General features: G+C 33.0%; 5 protein-coding genes across 5 annotated transcripts; all 5 read right to left on the bottom strand.

Annotated features, from left to right (window-relative positions):
- Positions 1-1,483: 1,483 nt before the first annotated feature.
- On the bottom strand, positions 1,484-1,912 carry LOC131650285 (uncharacterized). The gene has a single exon (XM_058919999.1). The coding sequence runs from the start codon at positions 1,910-1,912 to the stop codon at positions 1,484-1,486; it is 429 nt and encodes a 142-aa protein (XP_058775982.1).
- A 238-nt stretch (positions 1,913-2,150) lies between these two features.
- On the bottom strand, positions 2,151-3,140 carry LOC131647012 (glutathione S-transferase T3-like). Its single transcript, XM_058916926.1, has one exon. The coding sequence runs from the start codon at positions 3,138-3,140 to the stop codon at positions 2,151-2,153; it is 990 nt and encodes a 329-aa protein (XP_058772909.1).
- A 2,029-nt stretch (positions 3,141-5,169) lies between these two features.
- LOC131650286 (F-box/kelch-repeat protein At3g23880-like) lies at positions 5,170-6,387 on the bottom strand. Its single transcript, XM_058920000.1, has one exon. The coding sequence runs from the start codon at positions 6,385-6,387 to the stop codon at positions 5,170-5,172; it is 1,218 nt and encodes a 405-aa protein (XP_058775983.1).
- A 7,074-nt stretch (positions 6,388-13,461) lies between these two features.
- Positions 13,462-14,731, bottom strand: LOC131647013 (F-box/kelch-repeat protein At3g23880-like). Its single transcript, XM_058916927.1, has 2 exons — positions 14,441-14,731; positions 13,462-13,951 (listed from the first exon to the last, which is right to left on the bottom strand). The coding sequence occupies exons 1-2, from the start codon at positions 14,709-14,711 to the stop codon at positions 13,542-13,544; spliced, it is 681 nt and encodes a 226-aa protein (XP_058772910.1). The 5' UTR covers positions 14,712-14,731; the 3' UTR covers positions 13,462-13,541.
- A 940-nt stretch (positions 14,732-15,671) lies between these two features.
- Positions 15,672-16,304, bottom strand: LOC131650287 (uncharacterized). Its single transcript, XM_058920001.1, has one exon. It carries the CDS (start codon positions 16,302-16,304, stop codon positions 15,672-15,674), a length of 633 nt encoding a protein of 210 aa, XP_058775984.1.
- Between the last annotated feature and the right edge of the window lie 215 nt (positions 16,305-16,519).

Consider the following 16,519-nt stretch of genomic DNA (forward strand, 5'->3'; position numbering starts at 1 on the left):
TTTATTTTGGGACATCATTTTATTTTAAATTAATCACTATGGAGGGAGTATTCTATAAAAGATGAAAGGTATCCAAACAACACTAGGGGTGATCGTATCCGAACCAATCCAAAAGCAAAACCGCAAATCGAACCAATCCAAACCGAAACCGCAAAAAACCGCATTTGGTTTGGATGATTTTGGATGATTTTTAGACTAAACCGCGCGGTTCGGTTTGGTTTGCGGTTTTTATTTCACAAAACCGAACCAAACCGAACTAAACCGCATATTTAACTTAAGTTTTAAATTTTAATAATTAATTTATTCTCTTTCCAAATCCAATTGCACACAACCACACCTCACATTTTGAATTTTAATAATTAATTTATTAACTTAAGTTTTGGCATAATCCACTTAGTTTTTGTATTTTATTGAGCTACATATATATGTAATTCTCTACTATCTAATATATATATATATTTCATTTATAATGTATTTTTAGTTCTCTACTGTTTTTGTAATATAATTGTCCTTGTAATATAATTTCTTTTGTATGGTATAATATCATATATTATATTGACATTGAATTACTTTCTTTTTTCCTTTTATTTTAGTACATTTTTATTTTATAGTGTAAACCGCGGTCCACCGAACCGATCTAACCGCATTAGTTTGGTTTGGTTTGGTTTGGATGACTTTTTAAAAATCAACCGAACCAAACCGAACCGCATGCATTTTTATCTCGCGGTTAGGATGACTTTTATGCTCAAAACTGAACCAAACCGCACCGCGAACACCCCTAAACAACACTATCGGAGCATCCACATCCAAGCTACCCAACTTGGTAGCCTAAATGGACCCCACCTAGTATAATATATTATTTCACATTTTTCAATCACTTAAACCACTCAACTACATTGTTCAAATATCCATACCACTCATCTAAAATTTTTAAAATGGGTCTCACTAAACTTACAATATATTATAAATTTATATTTTACCTTAATATATAAATATATATATATATATATATATATATATATATATATATATATATATAATTTAATTATATCAAAATGTATTAAAAAGAAAATAACATATAATAAAAAATTTAAAATATACAAAAATAAATAAATAAAGGCAAAATAAAAATACATCGAAAATTTGGTAAACGTTAATGCAAATTAATAGTAGAAAATATACTAAACATGCAGAAAATATATTAAACACTTAAAATAATTATTATTTATGGTTATTCTCATGTCCAAAACGTTCCCATATATGTTCTATCAAGTTTTGTTGAAGGTGTCGATGAGTTTCCTTGTCACGAACATGATGTCCTCTGCGTAAAATCTCCTGAAAATCATTATTAGAATCATCTGGTGGTGCAGTCGGGTCATTGCCTAAATGCTCATAAGAATAATCAAAATTGCCACCATATGTAGCACGTTCATCTTCAACAATCATGTTGTGGAGTATGATGCATGTATCCAAATTATGCGCTTCAGTGCATCCAAGTGCCAAGGTCGAGCTGGGTTACGTATGATTGCAAATCGGGATTGGAGAACTCCAAATGCTCGTTCAATATCCTTTCTTGCACCTTCTTGATGTTGGGCAAGAGCCAAAAATACTCATCATGTTCACCAAGAGCTTCAACGATACGAAGGAATACATGTTTATGCATTCGATATCTTCGACGAAATTGCTCATCTGTGTACACTGGTGCTTTTGAAAAATAATCATTGAATAAATGCTCATGTCCTTCTTCACGGTTCCTCTCTATATTTCTTCTTCGGCGTCTAGGTCTGCTAGAACTTGCACCTTCTTTTTGAGCTTCACTTTTAAAGTAAAGTCTCACAAGTTCTTCATCCATACCATCATTCATATAATCCATGAACATTTTTGCAATGTGGGAAGGGTTGGAAGGATCCATGTGAAGAGAATTGTAATATTGAATTAAGAGGAAGATAAGTTGGAAAGGAGTGTGAAGCTTATTACTCATGTGAAGAGTATTTATAGGGCTACGAGTAACGGCTAGTTTGAATAACGGCTAGTTTGAATAACGGCTACAAATTGAATAATAAAAATACAAAGGAATCTAAAAATAACGGCTACAAATTGAATAATAAAAATACATAGGAATCTAAAAATAACTAGTGATATACTAAAAACTAATTAAGCCCATATTCTCTTCTAATCACGTCACATAATAACTTGTGAGCTTGCAATTGTCTTGAATCCATGTATGATGTATCTTTTGAAAGTATTTGCAAATCATTGATCTTCAATCTTACCATATCTCTCTCAGCCTTATGTTTCTCTGCATCGATTCTTTTCTTCTCTATCTTAACTTTTTCACTCTCAATACGTGCATAATCACGTGCAAATTGTGACATCAACTCATTTTTCTTTTGGAAGTCGTCTTGCAAAGTATTAAATTTGACATCGGATGTTGATATTTCCACTAGCTTTTCTTTCTCCTTTCTTTTTGCTGCCTTTTGACCGATTGGTCTACGTAACGAAGAAGGTGATGGTGAATTGTCTTCGTTGCTTGTTGGTGTTGGAGGGTTAGAAGATGAAGAATATGCTCCAGAAGCCGAATTCTTTGTTCTTTTTGTAGAAGGTTCTGATGAACCTGCAAGCCATTTGGGTTCATCTTTCAATAATCTCCATGCACTCTCAAATGTAAAATTTTCACGTTCATCTTGGTAATAAATGTCATATGCAGTTGAAATGATGTTGCTCTCGGAGCTCCCGCTTTTTTTTTTTAAATTCATGGCTTGCTTGTAGCACCCAACAAATTTATTAACAGATGGGTTAATCTTTTTGTGCCATCGACCTTTTAATGTCAATGGTTTCCTCTCTTGAAAAATCTTGCCGCAATGTTTATTATAAGCTTCACCAATTCTCTTCCAAAAGTTGTCTCCTTTTTTATCAACCCCAACAATTGGATCCTTTGAAACGTTGAGCCATGACTGAATGAGAAGCTCATCCTCCTTTGGTTGAAATCTTGTTTTCAGTATATTTACAACCGATGTGGTTCCAACATCTTCATCAAGGTTGATAGTTTTCAAACTATCTTGAGTGCAAAATTGTGGTATTTCAGACTCTTGATCATTTGATTGCACACCACTAGTACCAATATCAACTTCACGAGGCATAATGGGATTAGTTGTTTGGGATGAAAATTGTTGATATTGATATGGAGAATGTGATGTATGATATGGAGAGTGGGATGTATGATTAGGGATGTCAAGTTGCCTCCATTAGCAGGGATCCCCGTGGGGATTCTCCGTTTGGGGCCCCAAAGACGGGGATTTTTTTCCCCGCGGGGATGGGGATGGGGAACAAAGTCTCCCCGAAGGCACTTCGAGGACGGGGGTGGCGTAAATATCCCCCGCCCCGTGGAGTCCCCGCCCCGCCTTAAGTAACATAATGCCCTTAAGTTTTATATAATTTTAAATTATTATGGAAGTTTATTTGTCATTTCATATAATTAATCTTATACATAAATTTAAAATATATATGTATTGTTAGTAAAAGAATGAGATATAAATGATTATTTCAATTTTTTTAGTTTGAAATTTTGGTGGTCATGACACTCAATATTATAGATTAAATATTGTTAAAACAATATATTTATCATAAAAGAATAATCTCTAAATTTCTTGTGGTTAGTTTTTAAGATTTTACTATTAATTTGATTTAAAATAATAAATAAAAAAATCATGTTTATGAATCTCCGCATGAATCATGGGGATCCGTGGGGACCCGTGGGGATCCGCGGGGATGGGGATGGGGGACAAAATCTCCCCGTAGCGGGGACCCGAAGTGGGGATGGGGAATAGATTCGAGGGCGGGGATTGTGATGGGAATGTATCCCCCGCCCCCGCTCCGCCCCATTGACATCCCTATGTATGATATGGATAATTTCCAAATTGTGGATTATTTTGATGATTTGGAATAAGAGGAGGGATGCCACCATTTTGTATAAAATTGAACCAAGAATTATGGTGGTTGGGATTCATTAAAAAAAATGTTGAAATAAAATTTTTGTAATAAATTTTGAAGTGTAATTTTAAAAAAATTTATTGAAATATATATAGAGAAAAAATTTACCCTTAAAAAAGAGCGGTTATAAAAGAGCTGTTGTAAACAATTTGACTATCATATTTGTTTGAAAAAATAGCTGTTATACATTAATTATTAATACTACATATATTTTATTATATTTATTGTTTCAAAATTATTCAAAAGATTGTTTTACTACGGTGCCAAGCAAAGCACCCCTTGCAAGCTTTTACCACTCATGCCAAGCAAAGCACCCCTTGAATCTACTGACACACCATGCATTGAGCTTTGTGAAGCACTCCCCGATGTGGGTGCTCTCAGGATCTCGTAAATATCACTTACAAAAAAAACTCATAAATAGCTTTAAAAAAGGAAAAGGAAATTTCATTACAACATTATCTAGCAAATGCATATGAAATGAAGTCCTATACATCAACTTCCATGAAATTATGATACATTAAAGTCACTTGAGTTATTCCTATTTCCTAGTATTCACCAATGTTGGAATTGCTTATCAATTATCTCCATGGAAGGAAGATTTTATTTACTTTTATTTAGAACTTGAATCTTTTGAACAATTTAAGATAGAGTATTATACTGTGCATCCTTTTATACATGATTAGCATTTTTAGAATTGGAAAAAATTGCAAGCAATTCTAATAAAAAAAATGTTTGGGTAAGATAAAAATTCTACTGTAAAATAAATTGGTCACATATCATGTGTAAATCAGAAAACCATTAGTAAGAAAACTACCAGAACAAAATATCTTCTAACAAAAAATTAATATTCGTAAAGAACTTAAATTTTTTTTTGGTCAAACTCACCTTTATATATTCCTTCTCTATCTAAGTATTGAACTAGCTTGTTTGAGGCTAAGGATTGCACAGCAACTTTCAATTGAGAGTAAACAATAAGAGATAAATTTTATAACAGAAGGTAAAATCCAACCAACAAAAGAGTAAATAATAAGAGAAAAGTTATAATATATCTGGTGCAAAATTTGAATGATTATTAACTAAACTCAGAAGTAATCATACTATACCTAAAATAAATAACAAGATCATTTAAAAATATAGGTTGCATACGGAATTGCTAAACATAATTGTGTAGCACAACATCTAGAAAGGAGATATCAAACTCTCAACATAAAAATTTGATGTCACTTTAAAATCATGAATATTGTTTTGCATTTTAGGAATAGTAGAAGTATTATTTATAGAATCATAGACAACTAAACCACGTTGCTCCCTCCTATAGAACTCCATCAGAACTTGATCATTCTCGAAAATATATAAACCACGTCGCTCCCTCCTATAGAACTCCATCAGAAGTTGATCATTCTCGAAAATATATAATACCTTTGAATAGCCGCCGTAAGGACCACATTCTACTGTGGGAGGAACACTTAACAATATAGTCCAAGATTTTTCATTCCCATATTCCTTCATGATCCAAACATTAAAAAATCTAGAAATTTCAGTTTCCTTTTTATGAGATAGAATGGACAAACAACCCTTCAATGCCCCCAAGGACATGGGAGTTTCAAAATGGGTTCTAGAAAAAGGGAGTGAAAGCTTTCGATACAACTCCTTCTCTAAATCAAGAGAAACTATAACTTTAGGTGAATTAGGATCATATGCAAACCAATTAACAGTATCATTCACAAATATTCCAGGTGTACAAATGAGACGAGAACATGGAAAACCTTGAATTCTTCTCCAATAACGAGTACCCAAAGTGTGAATGTTAACTTGGTTGTTGCTATAACCAGAAGTAACAGCAATAATCTTATAATTACTAGTGATACGATCATACACTAAGGTATATTTTGAATTTGTCAAAGGAGGCAATTTTTTGGATTTTCTAGTGGAAGGATTATACAAAACAGCTCGAGATCCATTTATTGCAAAACAGAGGATGCCGTCACAAGTGGAAATTTCGACACCACTGCCTCTATTATTAATAACCCTTTTAAAATCGTGCCTAAGCTGCGTTACAGGAACATTGGAAGCAGAGGTGAAAAAAGAAGAGATTGGGGAGTGACTTAGAAGGAACTCACGACAAGATTTAGTAGAGGATTGGATGAATTGGTGGCGGTTTTTGTTGGAGGTTGAGAAGCTGAGTTGCTTCCGGGCGAAATTGGAATCGAGAGAGATAAGAGAATTCCATGATTTGCAGACGCAACAGAGTTGAAGGAGGTGTTTCACAGAGAGTCTACACAGTATTTCCGGCACAAGATCGAACGGAAGATGCGGCGGTGTAAGGGTTTTGGACCTTTTGGCTAAGGTTGTTTCCTCTGCCAGTGACAACAGAAAAGAAGAAGAAACTGCCGTCATATCTAAATCCTAATCTGATAAACTTTTTGTGATGGGATACAGATATACCGTAATATATATATACGCATCTTCAGATTTGTTTTTACGTAACTCTTCTTACTTTGAATTTTAGGTTTAATTAATAATAATTTATTTCATGAATTTTAGATGGATATCATGTTTTTAATTTATTTTAAAATAAGGTTTTGGACTATAATAATATAGCGTCATGTTAACGAGTGCCCCATGGACACTCTGGTTAAACAATCTAAATAAAGAAATTATTATATATTCAATGGACTGAATACATACAATATTCTCTAAAAAAAATTAATTATTTATGTTTTTAATGTATTAAATACATATATTTAGGGTAAAAAACTTATCTTTTTCCTTTATTAAACAATGTTCGACTTACCTTTTTAATCTCTTAACCAGTGCCCCAGTGACACTCGTTAGCATTATCCAATAAGGGTCATATGCTTATTTTAGAGAAGATTTTGAATAAAAAAAAGAAGATTTTGAATTCAATCAAATTTTAGAGATACGTTGTCTATTCTTTAAACTATTTAAAAATATTTAAATATAAATAGGTTTTTAAATTAAAAAATTGTAATTAAGACACTCTTAATTAGGAGTGAGAATAGGTCATGCCAAATAATATAGACTACACACCAAGACCAGACCAGATCAGATTTTTTTTTAAATAGAAAATATTTATTCTTTTTTATAAGCATATTTAGTTAAATATAAGCCATAGGCAGATAATTTAACCCGCCACCCCAAAATTTGAACGTGATACCCCTAATATTTTCATAATTTCAAAAATGCATCTGATCAAAAAAATAACAAAATAACCAAATGAAAATTTTGATTGGAGTTTAAAAATTTCTGGTACACATGAAATTTCCGATAAATTATACTTTGATTGGGAAATTTCATAATGTGCAATTATATATCGGAAATTCAAATTGATATTTTCGATAGTGTATGTACTAAAGATTTTTAACGATCTGGATTTTGCCGACAATTTTGTAGGGCTGTGATTACACCGACAGTTTTGTGGGGTCATATGTTCTTTAGAAAAACATCTCAAAACGCCTCTTCCTCAATTTCTTATTGAGGTAGAAGTGTACTTCAAGGAAGACAATCCTCCTGTTGAGTTCAAGCTACCGGATGACACCACATCTCTCGCCAACTTGAATGAATTATTGCCTCACACCGATAACAGAAGGGTGAGAAAGATCGAGTTACACAAATGGAAGGGTGAAATACCACTTTATTGAGTTGAAAATCGATGAAGATTTGGCGGTGATGTGGAGACTAAAATAAAAAACAATACGCCTGACCTTCTCAGACATCAGACTCAAAGGGAAGTTCTTCATCTTCAAATTGTGGGATGTGACCTCCAGCGGCAGACGGTTCTGTAAAAAACAAAGTTAAATAATTATTAGTTAACTTTCAACACATCCCTGAACAATAATAAATAATTTGAAGTTAAACATTAAATATATATACCTCACTCGGCCATAATTTTTATGCGACATGGTCATCATACCCTGTGAGCATAAATCGGTCACTGGGTCCTCCCAGGAAGGCTCCACCTGTGTGAATAGATGCCTCTATAGAAGCTCTATCCGTAGTGTCTGTATCACTAGTACTTCAAAACCAGTACTAAACAAATACATATTACCTGTTAGTTAGTCTCCTAGCAGAGATCACACCACACCACACCTCTACTCCCCCTTTTTACCATAATTTAGCAAAGGGTCTTCAAAATAGCAGTTAGAGGCCATTCATCCAAAGATTCGGATGTTTGTACATACCAAACTATATCATGAGTATAACAACTATAATCAACATCAAAATATGCAATAGCATTATTCAAACGAGTCTTAAGAGGCTATAAAGCCCTTATAGATCAACACACAAAAACATGCCCAGAATACAAGGGCCTCCAAATTGATATAAAAAAAAATAAACCTTCAATCTTCAGGATTATAAGCTCCCTTTACCAAAAAAGCCTTCAGTCTTCATGCCTAATTGAATCCATGAAGGTATCTCAGTTTTCATCTGACTCAAAATCACTTGATTCCATTAGCTATGTTACATCAGCCTCTATAATTCTTCTCTTTTTAGGATTCAAGTTTTCTATCATTATCTTCTTAGTGCTAGATGTTCCACTAAAAGGTTCAACTAGGGTGATGTTATTACTAACATCACCAGCTTCCTTGGTCTTTTTTAACCAAGACTCCAACATATCTCCAACATCCTTAGGAACCTCAATTTCTATGACAAGTACGTTCCTACTTGATTATTTAGAAAAATCTTTAGAATGTTGATTCATGTTATGAGGATGAGCTTGAAGGATCAGAGGGATATTTGTAATATGAGAGAAAGAAAAGGAAAGATGTCCATTTTCATGCTTGTAAGGACCACCCAATTATACCACGTTTGAGATAACAAAATAGTGTGCCTTATTTTTTGTGCCAAAGTGGTCTTATGGGAGAGAAATGATTTTTATCTTTTGGAACAAATCCCTAGCATTGATTGCTATAAAACCTTACAGATGCAAATGTCGAAGGCACACCTCATATCTTAAACTTAATTTGCATCCAAAACGATAGAGAAAATTTCCCATACCAATGTCAGGACATCTCGTCCCACATTATACTCCTTCAACATTTGCTTTGTTCTGAGAAATTTCCAACCACTATTCCTTGTAGTAATGTATTAAGCTTCATCAAAAGATATGGTCACATTTATTTGTTCCTTGATGACCCAAGATATTATCATGTTTACAAGAACGAAGCATCCATCCGATGTAGTCTTCTTATCACTTTCACTATTATTATCACAGGTGTAACTTAATACAAGGTTATTCTTGTCTTTCACACACACACACACACACACACACACACACACTTGCTCCAACTACTGCACAACTTCTTCAAAAGTCAAAATTTCCTTGGACAACTTCCTTTTTAGAACTATCTTCTTGTGACACAAACACTTCCTCTTCATCATACTTTCCTCATAATAGAAGGACACTTTGATTGTGAGAATCTTTTGCTATCCACTATTTTCTGTATGATGAACACTATGTCCATAATATTTTCTTTAGCTTCTATCACTAATTTAAACATTCTAGTTTCTTCACCGTTACACATGACAATTTGCTCTTCCTTCATATGAGTTGGGAAATCAGTTCCCATAATGTTACTCAAGATATCTTTGAGCATTTCGTTACTCCACAAGAGTTGAGTGACACTCCTTTCAAAGTTAAACCTTGAGAGTCACTGATGTAGCCCTTTATTTGCTTTACTTGAAGAATGTGATAGAATCCTCTTACATAAATCATCTCAAACCCAAACTTCATTAGATTGACAAAATGCTCCACCATCGAGTCTAACATCCATCTAACACAAGTGATATCCTCCGGCACATGATTACTTTCTTTAATTGTTAGAGATATTCTTGGAGTCTTCCTTTCAGTAGCTATTCATTTAAAGTAATTTCTCTTCAGCATACCTTTGCAGGGATCAACATTTTCAGTAGCTTCTTCAATTACTTGTTCAAACTCGGCATGAACTCCATTATTCATAGGGATAGACTCTTCATAAGCACATACACCATTATCAATATTGTCATTCAACTTTATCACATGATCATTTTCAAGAGTACTCTTGTCATGAGACTTGGTTAATTTCTCCATGATTATTTTCATTATGTTGGCACATGGAAGGTATTCAACTTCCATATCCAGGTACCTATTTAGAGAGGAACTTTTCATATTCATCTAAAAAGGATTAAACTTCATAATACATGATAATTTTGGGATCCATTTGATGACTTCAAGATAGGTAGTAGAATCATATAAACTTCCATCTTCATCAGCATATATCATAGAGGTTCTTGATCGTCTGTTCTTTAAAATCAATATATACTCTTTGCCATTAGTAGTACAAATGCTTTCATTAACACATTCAGTAAGTGTTTTCACGTCTTCAAATACATGATCATGGTTATTAACACCACCATTAACTATAGCAATATCAACCTCAACATATTCATGAGCATGATCACCATTCTCCTTATGTACTTAAGGCTCTGTCAACATATCGTACATGATGTCTGTCATATTCTTATCAACATCGGGATTTCTCAAATTTGTCATGGGAATATTCACCACAAGACATTAGAGTGTCATGAATATTTCTCATATCTCTTCTAGTAGTTAGATCAGACTTAACATCAAGTGAAATGTTGTGGAGAGAAATATCTGATACATACATCTTGTAGCTAGACTTTCAATACCTCAATTTCAGTTTCACCAAACAACAAATCATGTGTTTGGTTAATCACACTTCTCAAAGATAGTTAATTGCAAAATCAACTAAATTTAAAATTTCACTCCCTGTGGGTATGATACTCTTATCTCTGTCACTTGTTGCGATCAAACATACATGTATACTTGCATGTGATACAAATAATCAAGCAACATTCATCAACCTTAATGCTGCTAAGATCCTAAGCTTATTCAATAACAATCACTTTCATATCAAACCTCTTAGGAAATGATTTGAGAATTTTTTAGCAAGCTTTTCTTCATACATCTTTTCACCTAAGGAAAATGAGGTGTTAGCAATATCTCGTAATATGATGTGAAAATTACGGATAGATTCATCTTCATTCATCCTCAGATTCTTAAACTTAGTGGTAAGGAGTTGCAGCCTTGATATTCAAACTCTGGAAGTTCCTTTATGTGCATTTGAGAATCTCCAATGCTTCTTAAGCCTTTGAACATGTGTTGAGCAGCCTGGAAATGTTCTTGTCCACACCATTGAAGATATCATTCAAAGCCTTAGATCTTCTAAGTGCTTCATCATCTTCAACATCAGTTCAACCAGCTTCTGGTTTCAAACTGGTTATACCATTTTCGGAAGTAACCACTGGATGTTTCCATCCTTTTTATGAAAACTTTCCATGCTTTCTTGTCCATGGATTTGAGAAAGACAATCATCATAGGCTTCCAATAATCATAATTAGTGCCATCCAAAAAAGGTGGTTTGTTCATTGAACCTCCATCTTTCATTGTGTCCATTTGAACATAATTTATCTTCCTTGGAGCTTATCCAACATGCTAGAGTGCCTGCTCTGATGCCAATTAAAATTGTGTTTCTAAGGGGATAAATGTTGAACGCAATGTCCTGGCAACTAATTCGACAAGTTAAACCAATCACCACAACTTGTACAAGATGGTGGAGCATAAAAGCAATAAATAACACAGCCAATTGGTAACCTAATTCGATGCAACCTGCACCTACACTTGGGGGATTGACTTACAACTCAAGAAAAGAAATTTACTACTAGTAGTTTAGTACAATTAGTCTTACAAGTAACAACAGACACTATATTGTTCAATGCCTATTCTTAACACTACCCAATGACTTTCTATTTATGACTCCCATTAAATATGAGACGCCCTCTCACTTTCTTTTTCTCTCAAACATTAACCCCTTAATGTGGGTTACAATCACTAAACCCTATTGATCAACTTCAGTCAACAAGATGAGTGATGTTGAATTTACAACTCAACTAGATAAACATATAACTATGCCAAGTTATTGAAACATAGTGTGATATATATACAACAATAACAAAGACTCTAAACAAACACTAACATTGTAAAAATCTTTAATTTATTGCTTGCTTACTTATGATGGTTTTGAGCTTCTTATATAGCATGATAATTATGAGTTTTTTTCATGGATATTTGATTTGATTTCATTCAAAAATGATGCAAAATCTGTTGGATATTAATTGTTCCATAAATCTCTCCAACAAGATATGATTTGTTTCAATTTAAATTTTAATTTAAATTGCCATTTAAATATGAATTTATCTTGTTCCAACGGTCAAAGAAATCACCTAATGATATTATTAAATCAAATACAATAAAATCTAATCCAATCTTTGACCGGATAATCTTCAAAAATGCAACAACATTGATTTGTTGCGCAAGATCTAAATGTCGTATCAACATGCTGGAACAACTTGTCCAACATGTGGCCTTTCTGCATCTACATACGCTTAAGCAAGTTAGATTAATCTCACACACTTTAAATACTATTTTTTTTATTTAACCCCAATTTTATTTGCATAGTGTCATGGGTCCGTACGTGGATAAGTACCAAAAAAGATATACATTTATTCATAATTAAGTTGTTTACCAAACTTTATAATATGCTGTTTTAATTTTTTCAGCAAATGTATGGTTCATTCCTTCAAAGAGGGTGTACCATACAGTAAAATTCTTGAACGGCCATCTTTGCATTTTATCAGTGAACTATTTGAAGGACTTATGATGAAAGGTATCAAAACAGGCTATTTCTATTACGCTATCAGTCATAGTTAAAAAAAAAAGAAGAAATCTCATTACAACATTATCTAGCAAATACATATGAAATGAAGTCCTATACATCAACTTTCATGAAATGATGATACAATAAAGTCAACTGAGTTATTCCTATTCTTGAAATTGCTTACCAATTATCTCCAAGGAATGAAGATTTTATTATTACTGTTATTTAGAACTTGAATCTTTTGAACTATTATTTAAGGTAGAGTATTATATTGTGGATCCTTTTATACATGATTTTAGAATTGGAAAAAGTTGCAAGCAATTCTAATGAAAAAATGTTCGGGCAAGATTAAATTCTACTGTAAAGTTGGTCACATATTAAGTGAAAAAACTACAAGTTACACAACATTAGTAAGACAACTACCAGAACAAAATATCTTATAACAAAAAATTAATATTTGTAAAGAACTTAATTTTTTTGTCACATCCACCTTTATATATCCATTATCTATCTAAGTATTGAATTAGGCTTGTTAGAGCCTAAGGATTGCATAGCAACTTTTAATTGAGAGTCAAATTTTGTAACAGAAGGTAGAATCCAACCAACAGAAGAGTAAATAATAAGAGAAAAGTTATAATATATCTGATGCAAAATTTGAATGATTATTAACTATATAAAATAAATGTAATGTATGGTAAAATAACCAACAACTCAAACTAAGAAATAAATAAAAAATAACATAGCAATTAGTCAAGTAGCATATTCTATACATTACAAATTAACATTAACCCATGAAGTCAGAAGCAACATCTAGAAAGGAGATATCAAACTCTCAACATAAAAATTTGATGTCACTCTAAGATCATGATTATTGTTTTGCATTTTAGGAATAGTAAAAGTTTTATTTATAGAATCATAGACAACCAAACCACGTTTCGTCATCCTATAGAACTCCATCAACAATTGATTATTCTCGGAAATATATAATACTTTCCAATAGCCGCTGTAAAAACCACATCCTCTTGAGTGAGGAACACTTAACAATTTAGTCCAAGATTTTTCATTCCCATATTCCTTCATGATCCAAACATTAAAAAGCTTAGAAATTTCACCTCTAAGGGAAAGGATGGACAAACAACCACTCAATGCCCCCAAGGCAATGGGAGTTTCAAAATGCGTACCAAAAAAAGTGAGTGAAAGCTTTTGATAGGACTCCTTCTCTAAATCAAGAGAAACAATAACTTTAGATAAATTAGGATCACATGCAAACCAATTAACAATATCATTCACAAATATTCCAGGTGTGTAAATTTTGAGTTGAGAACATGGAAAATCTTGAATTCTTCTCCAATAACGAGTACCCAAAGTGTGAATGTTAACTTGGGTTTCGCTATTACCAGAAGTAACAGCAATAATCTTATAATTACTGGTGATACGATCATACACTAAAGTATATAAGTTTTGAAAATCCCTTGGTTCTGGAGCTTTCAAAGGAGGCAATATTTTGGATTTTCTAGTGGAAGGATTATACAAAACAGCTTGAGATCCATTTATTGCAAAACAGAGGATGCCGTCACAAGTGGAAATTTCGACACCACTGCCTCTATTATTAAAAACCCTTTTTAGATTGTGCCTAAGCTGCGTTACAGGAACGTTGGAAGCAGAGGTAAAAAAAGAAGAGATTGGGGAGTGACTTAGAAGGAACTCACGATAAGATTTAGTAGAGGATTGGATGAGGTGATGGCGGTCTTTGTTGGAGGTTGACAAGCTGAGTTGCTTCCTGGCGAAATTGGAATCGAGAGAGATAAGAGAATTCCATGATTTGCAGACGCAACAGAGTTGAAGGAGGTGTTTCACAGAAAGTCTACACAGTATTTCTGATACCAAATCCAATGGGAGATGCGGCAGTGTAAGGGTTTTGGACCTTTTCATTGAGGCTGTTTTCTCTGTCAGTGGCAGAGAAGAAGAAACTGCCGTCATATGTAAATCCTAATATGAACTAACCTAATAAACTTGTGTGATGGGATATTATATATATACACATCTTCAATTTTGTTTGTTACGTAACTCTTCTTTCTTACTTTGAATTTTAGGTTAAACTAATAATAATTTCTTTTATGAGTTTTATATTGATGTCATATTTTAAATTTATTTTAAAATAAATAATAATAGAAAATGATATGAATTTGAATTCATTCAAATTTTAGAGATAAAAAATGCTATTTGTACACCAAAGTGTCTACACCTACACCGTATGTACAGACGGCACTGTTCATGTACGGACGGTACTATTCAGCGTCCGTAGATGAACAGTACAATATTATATTAATTTTTTTTTTTTACGTTTATTTTTATTTTTTTAAAAAAATATTTGACAATACCTGCGGATTTACTTGCGGATTTATTTACGAATTTGACAATACCTACGGATTTACTTGCGAATTTACCTATGAATTTAGCTAAATCCGCAGATAATGTCAAATGCAGGTAAATCCAGAAGTAAATCTGCAGGTATTGTCAAATATTTTTTAAATAAACATAAAAAAAATTATTTAAAAAAATAATAATATTTAATAAAAAAATATAACAAAAAAATATTAATATAATATTGCACTGTTCATGTACGGACGGTACATACGGTGTAAAATACGATGTAAATATTTGGGGTGTAAGAATATCATTGCTGTTTAAAGATATATGTGATTTGGTTAATTACGTAAGTCTCTAAACTATTTAAGAATATTTAAATAGGTTTTTAAATTAAAAAATTGTAATTATTTTTTTTTAATAATTTTTCCCCAATTAGATCTTCAATTAAATGTTTAGTCACTCTTAATCAATACCGTCCGAAATTAGTTGTGTACTTGTCATTTCCACACATATTAAAAAATATAATAAATAAAAGAAAGAAAATAGTGACTTTTTCAAATTATATTCTTATTAATTATTGACGCTGGCCAAATCTATTGGTGATAGCCCCTTTGACTTTTCTTTATTTATTTCTCTTTCAATCTTGTTCAATTTGGTGAAATTTTGCAACCTTTCAACAAACTGGTCCGGCCAAGTCTCGACTTTGATTGTATTATGAGTTGTCCACTCCGGTGATGTAAGTGGTGTAAAATATCTCAGTTTCAAAGAAACTTGAACAAAATGTCGCAGATTTAAAACCCACCCAACACAGATGATACGATCATTTGGATTTGGAGGTGGAACAATGCGTAGTGGGAAAAAAGCTTCTGAGAAACCGTATCTTGTAAGATCGATACACACCCTCTCATACGCAATTTCTATGAGATGACCTATTTCAGGGAAGCGCTTCCATTCATCCTCAGGTGCAGGCCCACTAATGCAAGGTACAAGAGAGTGATACAATTCTTCAACTTTTTCTTTATTCTCGAATAGCTGTGTGTAAAAATCTTTATTGCTCCTCAACTCTTGGATAAGAGTATGGCGGACAAGTGTGTGACTCTTTTCTCCTTTATCGAGTAAAGCAAAAACGGCTTGAAAACCATGATTACTGTTACCCTTGACATTGACGATCTGTTCAATGTAATTATGCATAAAAACCGACATCTGCTCAATGAATGAGATTTTAGTAGAGGCGGTGGTTTGCTAATGCGAGCTCCTCTAAAAACGCTTTTGTGATATTTTTCAGAGTTGGTGAATCGGGAAAACTTTGTCAATGTGTTCAAAATATGATGGACTCTACATCGTTGAATTATCACTCGGTGTAGGTTTAACCTTCTTAGTTCCTGCTTTTGTTTTTTACCGATTGATGAAAGGGTGGC

The sequence above is a fragment of the Vicia villosa genome, linkage group LG2 (genome assembly GCF_029867415.1).
Source record: "Vicia villosa cultivar HV-30 ecotype Madison, WI linkage group LG2, Vvil1.0, whole genome shotgun sequence".
In the NCBI taxonomy this organism is placed as follows: domain Eukaryota; kingdom Viridiplantae; phylum Streptophyta; class Magnoliopsida; order Fabales; family Fabaceae; genus Vicia; species Vicia villosa.